Genomic DNA, 15,396 nt, shown 5'->3' with positions numbered 1-15,396 from the left:
TGGTTTTCAAGAGTAGAAATAGACAGAGATGACTTTAGACGTGTCAAAACAGACGTGACGTCAACTTCACATTCTCTGTTCCATAAAATTGAATGTTACACTAAGACACTTTTCTTAAGAAATAGAATTAATTGGTACCTTGTTATAATGAGAAAATGCTTTAACATATTTGCTATGTAGCACCTTTATACTTTTTGTGTTGTGATGTTTTTTTATCTGCTTTTCAACAGACAATGATCTTCATTTATTTATAAAAGAGGGGTCACTTAAGTTTAAAGGCAACTTCAATCCTCTACATACCCCTAGAATAACATAAAAAAAAAAGAAAAAAAAAAGACAGGCGACATAAACCACAGAAACAGAAGCAGAACAACAAAACAAAAACATCATCCAAAAACACTGATTGGGTTGATTGGTTTGATCAGATAAGAAAAAAAGATATCTAAAAACAGAATATAGAAAGATAATCAACATGTGCAATCCAGTTCTCAAACGCGGCTTGCCAGTCATGCTACTCAGGAGCAAGGCATTATGACTGACAGGAGGAGAGAAAATAAGAAAAGAAACAGAAGAAAGAGCAAAGGAAAAAACAACAAAGAACAATCAAGAGTAATTGATTGCAAGTCAGTTCAAAACAAGAGTGTAAGAAATTTTACAGGAAAGCCAAACGATTATCCACCATGTCCAACTAGGGAAAAACCACAATGCACCACAGAATCCCCCCAACAGGTGGGGCTATTGAGCTACAGACCATCAACCTCGTAATTATGAGCTGCACAACACACCCACACACACTCCAAAGAGCTTGAACCCTAAAATTCCCAGACTTCTGAGCTTCTGGACATGCCAGTTGGTCTGGAGTTTGTGTGTGTGTGTAAATAAGACAATGCAGTGTTACATTAAAGGGCCTATTAGGGGTTAGTAAGAGTGAGTCGTTTTAGTATGCTACTGCAGGACTATGGGAGTACAGGGGAGAGGGAGGCTAGAATCTTAATTCAGGAGGTGGTGAGGGGGTGTGGGGGATTAAAGGGACGTTACAGATCGGTCCATGACGTTGAAGTGGGGAAGGGGCTGAGGAGAAAGGGAGAAAGTGAAGGAGATGAGGCAGGAGATTCCTACCCGAGCCAGAGCTTCTTCTACTGTGATCATCTTCTCTTTCACCATCATCATCAGCTGGATCCGCTCTTCATCGCTCATGGTGATCTCGCTGGCCACGTAGCCAATATCCTCTCCTGATCGCAGTAAATACCACAGAGCAAAAGTGCAAACGTGAAGCGACAAACGTTCAGCAAAGTTGGATGTGAAAAATAAAGAGCCACACAAACCTTTGGATGACTGTCGAGCAACGGGTTTGTGCTGAGATTTTCGGAAGTTCTGCCAAAATGATTTGTTTTTCTTCTTATTGTCCCACTTGCCTAAAAGGGACAAGATATCTGTTCAGTCACATGGTGGTTAACCTGTTACAAAACTACTACTCAACCAAGTGTCACACCTCAGCTGTTCTTAAAGGCACAAATGTTGTAAAATAATCCCTTTATTCAAATTTCAAACATGTCTGTTGAATGAATGAATGAATGAATGATAAACGTCGATAAAACATATTCAGAGAGCAGAAGACAACCTTGAAATTGAATCTCAGCTTACCTCCAGATCCATCTTCGGAGCTGGACTTGTGCAGGGGATTTCTAAAGAAAAGGAGTAAAATGAAGTTCAGTTATAATTACAACAATTAAATAAATTATTTTTAGTAGTCTTGTCTGTATCAACACACAAATTCACATTAAGTCTGTTCAAGCACAAATGTTTAACGGATATTGTTTTCTTTCTTTTTTTAAAAAGTGGGGCTGCAGTTCTGCGAATTCACCACTTGGGATCAGTGATGGTACTTCAGAGATCGTGAACCAGGCTCCTGAGGCTTGAGAGGGAGAAGGAGGAGAGGATGCAAAAACAAATGGGAAAGACAAAGATGGCTGCAATACTAACTCCTTAAGAAGCTTTAAAGACAGTGAAAAAAAAGTCAATCAAATGAAGCAAAGGATAGAGGACTATGGAACTGCTTGGTGAGCTGAGTGAAGCAAGAAAGTTTGGAATCGGGGAGGACAAGGAGACAGGAGTTGGAGGCGGAGGGTAGAAACCACAGGGCAGACTCAGCCTATTTGTGTTTCCACTTCCCTCCGCAGAATAGACAGTCACGAGGAAAAGGCAGGAGTGGGAGAGAAGGGAGAGAGGAGGAGAACTGAGGACAAAACAGAGAGAGAGATGGAAAATATTTGAGTGAAACAAAAAAATCCCTGACATGTGTATAAACCAGAACTAACATGGAGAAAATAACAATTTAAAAGCCGCTTGTAAAACATGAACTGCTTTCAGCTTCCAATCAAAAAGTCACGTTTGAGCAGCGTCGACCTATTTTCTAGCAAGTTCAGCAGCATGTTAGATCTTGGCTGACTCTCCCATGGTCTGACAAAGATGAGTAACCACATCAAGCAATCTATTTCTGTCTACTTTTATATATATATATATATATATATATATATATATATATATATAAAAAAACAATGAGCTTCAAAGGTTTGTGTTCAAAGTAGTGGCTGAAAACTTGGCACTAAGTTGACTGAGCGTGATGCTAAAGAGTCACTGAGATGAGAGTGATGGTAAAGTAGTGGTGGATGCCGATTGTAACTTTTCAGTTTTTTGGTTAAAAGGAATTAAGTTACCCAAGAAGCAGAAAGAAACATCTGAAAATGTGTTCAATCAATCCATTTCCTGAGGTGACAACTATCTCCCTGTTATAGTGTCTCTTTTTTGCCCACTTTCAAGCAGTTGCACACCTGCCATAGACAGAAGGCTGCCACTGGAGTAATGTGAAAGCATCCGACGGGATCCAAACAAAATTGAACAGTTCATTTTCCCCTCCAGTGGCTACATGTCTTTGTGTACGTGTGCGTGTGTGAACATATGTTTGTTCAAACATGGCAGTCCTCTCTTGGTGCAATGGGAAATCTTTGCACGGCTTATAGCCCGGCTACCATAGCAACATAATGAGATGCTAATTGAATGGAGGCCTGTACGGTTTGCCCCCAACCCTCATCCCCCTATCAAATAGGCTAGGGCCAAAGCTAATGCTAAAATAACTCACTCAATAGAAGCTTTTCTGAGGCAGCATCACCCCCCAACACACGCTCTATAAATTAACCCCCCACATAGTGCGCGGACGCATGTACTCACACACATTTGCACACCCACACTCTTAAAAAGCGACTGAATGTCTTCCAAAGAGTGTGTCAGCAAAGGCATTGTGATGCTCGGCAACTTAATTGGTTTAACCTTAAATCTTTGCCATGCCTTTCTGTTTCAGTTTTGTTCTTTGCATTCAGTATGGGGCCTTTAGCTGCTTTCTCTCTCAAGAGCACGAGAGGCTAGCTTAGGCATTACATAAAATATATCTTAGCTTTGGCCAAGCCTGAGCAGGACAGGTTGAGGTTACTTCTCGTGATACCTCAACAAGGTGCCACAAGTGCTATAAAGGCTAAGCTTTTTCCATTAAAATCTGCATTTGTGAGTTAGCTTGTTAAAAATGAAGTTTCTCAACGTTTTTTACCTATGGGAGGAGTAAAAACAAATGTTCACTTTAAAAATGACTGGCTGGTCTTATTTTACAGGGCTTCCCAACATGTGTTGCAGCTGCATCTGTGAATTATTTAACAGAAAATATGCAAAAAAATTGCATAAATACTGCAGAGAGTCACTTTTTTCCTTTCTTTTTATTGCACTCTGAAAGAATTACAGTGCATGTGTGTATCTCGGCACAGTGACTGTGTTTATGTGTGCTTAAAAGGCTAGCCACCTGGAGCAAATGGGTCCCCGATGTTCTAGTCTAAACAATGAAAGGTGACAGTGTGACGATGGCAGGGTATAACAGGAAGAACACGGGATCACCTCTTCAGGGGCGATTGGTTTCAAGGGTCACATAGAAAGGAAAGGGCATAAGCTCATTGCAGGGAAACAGAAAAGCATATAAATAAAACAGAAAAATAAAAAAAAGACACTATGACTGCATTTGAACTGTGCGTGCATTTTTCTGCTGTACGTCGACTTAATGCATAACAGCTCCATGAGGTTTCCAGCCCTCAGCCAAACATGGGAAAATATGCTGACAAGGTGCTTGAGGTTTCCAAAACGGTACTGTTGTTTTGATCAGATTCGGCACATGGCACAGCTTACAAATCTATCTGAATATCCCGTAAGCTGGGCTTCCAGTTGCCCAACTGCCTCTACATGTACTACTCTCTTTACCATCCCTGTTGAAGGCAATAATCTACCATTTGTATCTCACCGCTGTGCAAATGTATGCTTTCATCAAGATCCATTTAGTCCTTCTCTTAAAGTGACTGATAAGCCAGCTGCCTCCTCTCTGTAACAATACTAACCAATCAATCGCGTTCCAAAACAGGAAGTCCCCAACATGAATCTCTAAACCTTCTGAGAGCACTCTGTCATCGCCAATCAAAATGGGAGCTGTGCCCACTTCTTGCCGACAATGTAACGGGGAGACACAGAGAGACGTAGGGGTGGCACAGCCGCTGGATGAAGTCTTGCTAATCTCCTGTTGTGCAGCACAGAGAGGTGATGATTGGGTATCCGTGCGTCAGAGTGCAAGCGCGCCGTTTCGTGGGATTGTGAGGAATTTCTCTGAGAAATGGACGGGGGCTTGTCCATCAATCTCCCTGCCATGATAAATCACTACTTGAAATCCATTCACCACAGTGGAAAGTGGACAGTAGACAACATAATACAGAAGAGAGCCGGGGGGAGAGCAAGACTAGTGCGGCTGGCACTGGAGGATAGATTCACAAAAAAAGTGTGTGTAAATAAATGCAAAGCAACTTCAATAAGGAGACTGCCTGAAGACTATACTGTAGGTCAGCTCAGGAGCAGATGTTTATGATACAAAGGATCTGACAGTATCCATGCAAAGCATGAAAAACAGAAAGAAACCAGGCTGACAGGAAGAAGAGACAGAATATTGTGCAGTCGGGCTATCGTTTCAGGCTCCTCTTGAACAGCAGAAAGACGTCACTTGAAATTTGGCATCTGGTTCTCATCATCCTCGGCATTTGCCTGTGCAACATATACAGCCATGGGAAAAGAGATCATGTCTGTGGTATGCATTTCCTCCGCCGCACGTGGTCATCACATGAACGTGATAATTCCACAGGAGGGTCGTATATGGGGGATAATCAAGATCGAATACAAAGGAAAATACAAATAAACTTTTTTTTAACCGATAGTGGAAAAAGTGGCTCTGTTGAAATATATGTGACTTAACTTGTCATGAGGAAAGGGGCTTTTTGATCTTGGTTTCACTAAAAGGAGACTAAACAAGTGGGCCAGTAAAGCCTGATTCTTACTCGGCGCAACCTCGCTTTGACCCATTCTTACTAGCTGGTCGCAAATGGCGCAAACGGTCACGTGACCCAAAATTCCGCCACGCCCCCCGTCGCAAGCTAAAAAATCCTCGCGCGTCGCAAGGGCGCGCACACAACTTTTTTTCTGACTTCGCGCGAGCTCAACCGGAAACAGCTGACCAAGAGAAAGGAAACATGAACACTGCAGAGACCGCGGTGACCGAGAGGGTGCGCCTCTACAAACATCTGTACGACACGTCTATGAAGTTACACTGGGACAACGTTGTCCCAAAGGACAACGTTTGACAACGTTTGACAAAGTTCGTCTTGTTGCAAAGGATGAACATTCCACCTTCTCTTCTGTTTTTGCCGCAACCGCTTAGCTCTGAGATACATATACAGTTCTACACCCAGAGTAAATTCATTCCGCATCCGCATCAGATGTGCCAGCCTCTGCTGACGTGACACCACAGGTGGCATTGTGTATGCTTTCTTCGTATGCTTTTCTTCGTCCGGTTCTTCAGCTTGTTTCCTCAACAGTGACGCCCGCTGGTCTGGAGAGAACTGCAAATGTGACGCATACTCGGCGCAAACTGCGCTTATGAGCTGAAGGAACTGTGATAGGGGCTGGCGCTTTCGATGACGTCATTAATGGTTCTCGAGCCAGAACAGTTGCGCCGAGTAAGAATCAGGCTTAAAAAGGCCAAATTGTGTGCGACCACCATAAATTGAACTCCTTTTGAAGCCAAGACAGCTGCTTTGCCAACCAGTTACATGGATTGCTTTTAAAGCGTATGAAATTGTATTACAGTGACCTCATGCAAGGCTATTATGGAGAAATTTAATACACAGAAAAAAAGAGCGATGTGCAAAAATGAAAAGCCAAGCTTTTGTGGTACAGGAACCAGTGAAAAGGAACCCCACCCATGCCCTGTTCCATCCTGCTCTTTCGTTCATCCTTCTTTGCTGTAATCTTTCAACCATCACCCTCTGTGTCTCCCCCTCTACCCCGCAGGACACAAAGCCAGGAAGGAAGTACAGAGGGCCAAAGAGCAGAGAATGGCTGCTGAACTGAGCAGGTCAGCCCGAGGAAGCAGTCGTCTGTTTCCTTTGACCACAGCAGGGATGGGGCCATGGGAGCTTAGAGGACCAGCTACGTCACATTAGCGATGTCTATGAATGTAGAAGGCAGGATCATTTTATACCCTGTTAAAATTTTTCATTTCAATAGTCATTACACACCAAAGTAACCACCTGAATTGTGGCCATTTGAGGCCAAGTGTCAACACAATTGGCAGCTGATGAAAAATGAGCGACTTTAGTCCAGTGATGGTTATTAGATTTGGTTAGGCCTTGGGTGTGCTGACTTGGGATAGTGGCTTGATAATTGAGAAATTTACAAGAATTCTGATCAACTATGGACTGTGTGCGTTACCTTAAATTCCCATACTTGAGCCAAACTTGGGCAAATTCTTGGTTGTCAGTCGTCTGGTCCCCTTTTTTCCCCTCTCCAGTTTAAATATCAATTAACCTTAAGTATTGTTGTGTTGTGTTCTCCGCAAAGGCAAGTTCAGTCACCTTTTGCACAAGCTCTCATACGAGGTCTCCTCTCTCGGTCTTTAGCTGTTAAGCCACAGAACATCTGTGATTCATGATTTTGGATACAAGCATGCACAGGTTGACGTTATCCAGACACGCGCTGCGAACTGCACGTTGTTTAGACATGCAACAGCTGCACAATTCAAGTTTCAACGCTAGCAACAGACACATGTTAATATAAAGTAGAAAGAATAAAAACATACTTTCTGTCTGTTTCAGGTGTGGACACCTCACTGCTGAAGCCCAAAGATTCCTGCAGACAGACAAATGGAGACAGGTGTCAGGTTGGTCTTTAGCCAAAGCTTGTTTATGAATTACAGAGTACAGATTAAGATGATATGTTTATGCAGTTTCAACAGTTTTGCCCACATAATCATTTCTCTGCTTACCTGGATCTCGTTACGGAGCTGCAGAGAGGTACTGCTTGGGTCCTGTTTCTCCTGAAAAATGGTAAGAGAGAGAAGTATGAGGGCAAAATGTCACCATCAAAGATCAGTCACTTGTTCATTACTGAAGCAATGAAGTTAGAGCACAAAATGAAGCCAAGACAGGTCAAACAAATGGGAAATGGACAAAACAGGAGACAAACAGTGGATGGGATCTTTTCCAATGCCCTGATGTGGGTAAGACATTCCATTGTAGGATTTAGACCCACCTGCAGTGAAAACAAACACATACACGTGTGCACCTGAACAACCCATCAGGCAAGTCGAGACTTGCTTGAGGTCCCCAAACCTGTGATACTTGTTTTAAATGTTACTGAATACCGCTTGGCAGAGTGGAGTGACTTGGTGGAGTCTTGGCTTTCCTCGCAGCACAAGACAGAAATGCACCTCGATAACTGTTCCCATAAATTCCACGGGGTGATTACATTAGCGTGCACTCCCTTCTACTAGCAAACACCTGTTGGCTTGCCTCACATTGTTAGAATACAGAATGACATATTTGACAAACCGAACTGGCAGCATACATGGAAAAACAGGCATGGATGGAAAACAGATATCCAAACTTGGCAAAGATTTGGCCTTCAGTTTAAAAAATAAATAAATAAATGCTTTGGCCTAAAAGAAACTGTAGAGAAACAATGTATAATTCCACATTCTTTTAACTCCCCATACACGCAAAGTGCTGCTGAGCTTCTCCGGCTCACCATGTCTGTCTGAGTTGTATTCACTGCACAGCTGGTGCTTATAAATATGTCGAAGCAGGTGTGCTCATCATAACATATCCAGATAACAAGATAAAGATAAGCCTCAAATCAAATGATTCTGCTGACCGACAGCTGAACACTAGTCAATCGTCATGAATCTGCAACTTGATTTTCACCCGGAGTTATTTAAGGTAAATGAACAGCCTTCAGGGACTTTTTGACAACATAGTTTTTTGATGGAGTATGCTTTTTAACTGTCATGATGGATATGACCTGACTCCATGACTGGGACTCTATGTACTCACACGTCTTTCTGCTGTGTGTCTTTAAGTAGCACTAACACAGACAGGGTCAGCAATCCGCTGAAGGGCAGTGAACTGATTTTAAAGTACCAGACCAGGGTTCACAAGTTAACTTCACGTCAACATTTTTAATTGCAGAGGTCATAGCGCTCATTGCACAGAGAGAAAAATAAGCCTTTACTGCCTTTGTGCTATAAATGGCTCTAGGATGAACTACAGTGTAACCATGAATTATCATCTCCCATAAGTATATAATACATAATATGAGCATGTACATGGTGGCTTGGGAAATATTTGTAAATACCAGTAACATTAAGAATACGACTTTTTTTTTTTTATTGATGCAATACCTCCAAATGTTCAAACAGAAAAAAAAGGGAGCAAATAGCAGGGATTATGCTAGAATGACACTTAAAGAGCAGAAGTCATTGAAGCAACCATTAGAAAAAAGTTTTGGTTGTGAGCGCAGTCATGCAGAACAATTAAGATTAAAAAGGATGATCTTCACAATGAGGTCATTGGTTTCATTTATTTTTGAGGAAGTGTCAATGCCACCTTGACCACTGACTTTCATTAGGGTATCTGTTTCTACTTCCTGTCTGGCTTTTTTTTTTACATTTTACCAGCACGCAGAGAGTTACGGGAAGCATGCCACAATGAATGACATTATACTTGCATTTAATTTCTATTTCACATTTCTGTACATCTGCTAAATGTGTTTACCTTAAAAAAAAATGTAACAATGTGTTAATGATGTAAAAAAAAAATTGTCACTATGATACACTATAAGCTGGGCTGATTGTAAGTGTGAGAAAGTGCCTCTTAAAAGAATTTGAGGTAAGATCAACCTAAACAGAGTTTAAGCTCTTCTCAATCAGCTGGGCAGTTCAGGTGGCATTTTAGATGTTATTTTTACTACAGGCCAATCTGCTTGGACAAGGCATACTGGGTAGACTGGATACAATCTAAGATGGTTACTTCAACAGAAGGAAGTTTAGGGCAGCAAGGTACTTGGCTTTCTAAAACAATTGAATTGAACTTTGAATTCCATTTTTCTCAGTGGCAGCAGGACAGAGGTCCCCAAATGTGGAGCAGGAGCAGGAATAGGACATGGACTGTTCTTGAGTAATGTGCATCATTCCTCTATCTGCACTACCAGATATTAGATTGGAGGATACGCTGAACGTACAGGACTTCCTTCAGTTTGTGTGTCATTCTTCCTAATCAAGGTGACCTTTAGCTGGAGTTTTTTTTTCTTTCTGTTCCGGGCTTTGGGAAGGGGAGTAAAATAATTCCACACTGTCACCCTCTAACCATGAGTGAGTGTATTAGTCAGAGGTGATATAACCTCTATATAAGACCTCTTTAAGAGCTTGTAACCCACAAGTCAAATGAGCAGCAGCCCCGAACTGTTGAGATGGCTAAGGGCCTCCAAATTAGTCTCAACCCTACATTTACCATAACTGTAATCAACTGTGCACAGACTGTAAAGATGTTTTGCAAGACAGCATGGCTGGCTTTACTTTCGTCAAACAAGTCCTGCAAGGCACTGGTCTACTTGTCTGCTACTCTGATCAAGCACACAGGCATATGTATCCGGAAATTTTTCATGGGGTAAATCATCTTATTCTGGAACAACCTTTTAACAGCTTGTCCATCTCGGGGAATTTGGCAAATCCCATAAGTCAGAGAGCAGGTATCTGTCTCGGGTCAAAAAGATTTCTTCTCCAGGCTGTAAGGAAAGTATGGGACAAGACTGTTTGTCTTTCTCTTAGAGGCACCGATTATGTGACACAAAAACACCACATCCATCCTTTAAACAAGCACAGCTTTGGCAGACTTGTTTAAACAACGGCATAATGCAGAATATTGTGTACTCAGGAAATCCCACATTAAGAGGGAGAGTCATAAAACACGGCATGCGCTCAAATGCAGATGCACAACAACAAATACTTTCATAAAGGTTGCGGTGGACTGGTTTTGCTATCAGATCCTCTTTGATGGCTTCTCTGGTTTCAACGACAGGAGAGATATGCAGGTCTCACCAGTGGGTATGTACAGGTACTGTGCCTCTTTTAAAAAGCACACGCGCTCCCTGCTGCCTTACAAGAACCATGCATAGATACAAAGGAATACACCAGACACAGACCCTGACATACATGCCACCACACACCTAAACCCAGTCTGAGAAACTCCTACACACATGCACACATTTCGCCTCCGTTTTCACAGATAGAGCGCCATAAAAGGCACAAAGCAGCTCTCTGTTCCTCCTACTCATCCGCAGCTTTCTTGTATTCCCTTCCTGTGCACATCGTCTCTGGCATGAGAGAAAGGGGAAAAGATGAGAGGACAATCAACGAAAAACAAACTAATCCTACATCTTGTCCCTTTTCATCGCAGATTTGTAAGACATATCTGGAACGACGTGGAGACAAAAATTGTTTAAAAGCTTCCTAAGCGAAGACATTCGCTTCATCAGAGGAGGAACATGAACGTACGGTGAATAAGTTGCCAGCGCAACTGGCACGGTTTCTGAAAAAGAACATCAGATCAATACGTTTCGAAGGGGCGTCTGTGTGAGTGTAAAGCTTAGATCTCACAATCCGCTCCCTGAGGGGGCATGCTATCCTTTACATGAACTTAAACACATCGTCTTGTGATACTGCCCTACTTACTCCAAACTGGCACGTATGTGTGCGAATGTGCACATGCTTTCCCTCAGGATGGCTGGAAGGGTTGTTTGTACACTGTTCACTCTGTGTGTGTGTGTGTGCATGCCAGTTTGATGTAAATGCATGATTTCTCTGATTGCTTGGGCGTGACAGAATTGAGTTAAAAATAAAAAGAGAGCAAAGGGAGAGCTCTAACTAATAAGGATCACGATGTCAGCAGAAAAGGGACTTTTCAAGCATCTCAAGCCCATGTACACACAAACACACACTCCTGAAAAGTGACTGAAATTTCAAAGCCCACAAACTACAGCTAAGCTCAGCTTTACTGCAGCAGGGCAAGATCCTGTTAACCAAAGGACATCGGTAGAAACACAGATAGTTTATTCCAGCTTTTTCAGTTCATTGCATTGCTACAAAATCATTCCTCCCACCGTGGAGTTATTGCCAACAAGCGGGCGGATATGCAGCAAAAGCAGCGAGGTGATTTAGGGGAGGCGATCCAGCTGGCATGGCTTGGTGAATCTGGGTGGGCAAGTGAATTTGCAAGGTAAGACTGCGGATGTGGAGGAGCAGGCACTAAATGGAAAGTCAGGGGAAAGTCTAAAAAGACGTTAGTGGAGGAACCAGTGTGGCACAGTGCGGGCCTGTAGAACCAGCTCAATGAGAGGATCTGCTTACACACATTTAACTCACCATGGTTTCACACACAAGAAAGCATTTCTGTTGAAATCTTGCTCACAAAAGTTGGAAATGTTCATTCACATCAGACAGCCTGTCGTGCCAGCTCAGAGCTGCTGCATGCCTAAAAGCAAATGATCAGAAAAAAAAAAAAATCTTCCTCTCAAAAGAGTGTGGAGGCCGGCATGTAAAACATTCCTAAGCCCTGAGGATCATCATTGTTTAGAGACTTCGGAACTAATACCAGCGTTATTACAAATTCCAATGACAGTCACAAGTCCAGCACAGACAAATAAATCACGAAATAAAATTACAAATACACCACATGCGTTCCACAAGGGTTATGCCAACAAGGGTGCACCGCCAACATCACTTGAAAGTAATCTTGCAGCAACAAAGGCAGCTGTGTGAGCAGGTTGACTTTTCTTGTTTCTTGGCAAAAAGCAGACAGTGGAGAGGGCAAATAGGCAGCAAAAACTCACAGCAGAGCTTGTCTTTCATCCACACTGTAGTTTTAACCCAGATGAACTGACCCACTTGGATGGTCAAGTCCATGGAGGGCATCAAGACATTAACCATACTGTTCCTCACCTCATGGCAAAACAAAACACAAGTCTGTGCTTGAATCTCGACCCCCAACTGTCAAGCGACTCAGCTAGAAAACAATTAAAGAGCATTCCTGAGGCTTGCAGATTGCTCTGACACAAGCTGAGGGCTTTTTGTGCTAAAAATGTTCCAATAATAAAGTCAACAGTGAGACCAACGACTGAAGGACTTTGGCAAAAACATCAAAGCAATTATTCTTCAAGGGGTTCTTGTTTATCCACAACTTTAAAATTATCCGCACAGACAGTGTTGCAATATCTAATTCCATTGTATGTACTAATATTTTAAAAGTTTTGCCCGACAACCACATATTCAAAAAATGAATTAACCCGATTTATATTTGGTGCATCATTGGTCTCATCTCTGTGGTAAGGCAGAGATAATGTTTGCCATTTCTGTGTCCATGATTTTTCACCTCAACAGCCAGTCACTGCATGCCTTAAGGATCTCTCATCTGGCCTGCCCTATACGTCATGTTTTGGCATGTTTTCAACCTCGGCAGAAACTGCTGTTGCGCTGACACAGAACAGAGTGACACAGTAGCTGTATACAGAGTTGATTGAAATATCTGTCGAACTATCTCGACCCCCAACTGTCAAGGCTGTCCATCTATCTTACTGAAGACAAGACGGCTTAAAAAACAGGCTAAAGAACATATGTACCTGAAATGTTACAAGTTTAACTTGGAAAACAAGTCAGGTGTAATTTACCTTTATTGAGGGAGTGAACGTCAGTTTTAATTTTCAGAGATTTCTATTTGAAAAAAGATTTTTCAAACTAATATGTCATTAATCACAGGCAGGATGAAAACAAGCACTATTTTAAGGTAATAACGAATAAATGACTGAAAAAAAACTACAAATTTATGACAAAGCACAAGAGCTGAAAGACAAAAAAAACCCAATCATCAGTGTGACTTAGGTCCGGAAAAGAAACCATACGCAAGTAAACGATAACTCACTGGCATAAGTGAAATATACAAACAAAATAGGCCTGCAAAAAGAACAGACTTGATATCTATAGCTTGCATCTCTTGTGGGGAAAAAAGTTATCCACTGTGTGGTTTTTTGTTTGCGTGTTCAAGAAGAAAAAAAAAACTCAAAAGAGCTGCAAACTTTCTAAATATCACTTTGACTAACAGTGTCTGGCCAAAAAAGTTAACTTTGCTCTTTGACCTGACCTCTCACTGACCTGCCACTTAGAACAACACGTTTTACTGACGCTGCTCAACAATAAGCCCCACGCATCATCAAATTAGCATTGCGAGTGAGAGGCATCCAAACTCTCCTCTATAAGAAGTGGTGGGAAACTGTGCGCACAGTAGGACTAATCCATTCAGAGGGGATGTTTATCCAACCACTTGTGTCCCAGCAGCTCATAAAACTAACATGGAGATGCATAGAAACAACTGAGCACAGGCAGGAAGTAGGTGCATTGATAGCCATCTCAGAAAGAGCCTCCATCATCAGCTTTGAATAGAAAAGACTCCCGTGTTTTACCACGACAGAGACAGCCAATATTGTGTTAACATGTTGGTGGTCGGGGGCTGGTAGATGGGCTGCGCATGTGAAGGCAAACACAAATGTTGCATTTCTCAAGAAAAAGGAGCAAAGAAGCCTAAACAGAAACCAGAATGTTCTCAAATAAAAAAAGGGATTCTTCGTGTCATCATGAGAGTCAACATGTGACCGTTTTAAAGAACAGAAACCAAAAAGTGTTGCTACACTAACCTCAGCAAAATTGCAGACACAGGGACTTTCTTGTGGGAATTTTCAAATTCGTCGTCAGCAGATGGGCCTATATATACCATGAAGTAAGTTAAGTAAACTTTGAACGAGACCATCATAACATATCACTGAAGCGGATTTCTTCCATTTTTAACTTGTCAAGTACCATTTTTATCTCGACCTCTGACCTTTCTTGCAGTCTGAACATAAGGACAAGGAGAGGCTAAAATTGAGGTGACCTTTGCCTTCAAAGTTGCATATCCATTGACCAGAGGACTTAAATATTTGTCCCGAAAGGCTACAGTGGGAACAATGTGAAAAGATTTAAGCGATCGGTCAAAAAAGAAAAAAAGACAAAGAGGAACAGAGCTGACCTGTAAATCTGGAGAACAGATGAAAATATAGACAATGGTTGAAGAGAGTGAGTGGATCTTAAAGACCCTTTCAGGTTTGCCTTTAAATGCCATGACCCTAAAGTCCACCACCAGCTAAATGTCTCAACACTAATGTGACTCTAAGACATTGTAACCTTCTGCTACAAGGGGAGATGGCTTCATGAAGTTGGCTTGAAGCCACTGCTTTTTGGACACACTTCAAAAGATACAAAACAGTCTTTCACTTCTCAGTCTCTGACTGGGTGTCAGTTCCACTCTCTAAGTTTTAACTTAGTTCATCTTCGTCTCTTGTGTTCTGTCTCTCCACGTCCTGTCTATTCCTTTGACAATGACTCTTAAGAAGATTTCCTACAATGAAAACTTTGTCTTCATCCATTGCATCCTTGGAAGCAGGGTAGACAAAAAAAAAAAAACTGCTCTTGGCTTGAACGTTTCCCAAAACTAATTTTGGAAAAGTCCTGTATTGAAATTAAAGTCAAAGTTCAATCCATATCATGTGGGTTGATCCAGCACTTTTGAGAGCTCTCAGTAAGGTGTTGTCTGACCTATATTCCTTTCGTCATGCATTTTTCTCCTCTTCTCCTATATTTTGCTGCCAAACTTTGCAGAGTGGCAGGACAGCTGCAGGCTCTCACATTCTCCACTCCTCCTGCTCTCTTCTTCTTCTATTCAGATCCTTATCCTCCTCCTGCACAAGGCTTCAGGCACAGGTCCCAGTCAACTCTTTTCCGCTCTTCTGCAGCGCCAGAAAAACCTGCCCAATTTGTTTCCCTTCCCCAGTTTTCTCATCCTCGGGGTGAAACCATCCCATAAGTAAAACGTGTCCAGAGGAAATACTTAACTCACTGGATGGAGA

General features: G+C 42.1%; 1 protein-coding gene across 6 annotated transcripts in view; it reads right to left on the bottom strand.

Moving 5' to 3' along the window:
- The window catches only part of sash1a (SAM and SH3 domain containing 1a), a 160,687-nt gene that overhangs the window by 24,832 nt on the left and 120,459 nt on the right, over nt 1–15,396 (bottom strand). For all 6 annotated transcript variants that reach the window (XM_075459640.1, XM_075459643.1, XM_075459641.1 and 3 more), the window contains exons 3-7: nt 7,397–7,447; nt 7,211–7,260; nt 1,645–1,685; nt 1,326–1,415; nt 1,120–1,232 (exon numbers count right to left, since the gene is read on the bottom strand). In XM_075459640.1, coding sequence (XP_075315755.1) covers nt 1,120–1,232; nt 1,326–1,415; nt 1,645–1,685; nt 7,211–7,260; nt 7,397–7,447 — 345 coding nt within the window. The remainder of the gene's footprint in view (nt 1–1,119; nt 1,233–1,325; nt 1,416–1,644; nt 1,686–7,210; nt 7,261–7,396; nt 7,448–15,396) is intronic.

This window comes from Odontesthes bonariensis, chromosome 24, assembly GCF_027942865.1.
Source record: "Odontesthes bonariensis isolate fOdoBon6 chromosome 24, fOdoBon6.hap1, whole genome shotgun sequence".
Lineage (NCBI taxonomy): Eukaryota > Metazoa > Chordata > Actinopteri > Atheriniformes > Atherinopsidae > Odontesthes > Odontesthes bonariensis.
The sequence above is the reverse complement of the archived record's forward strand: the minus strand, read 5'-3'. Positions and strand labels throughout refer to the sequence as shown.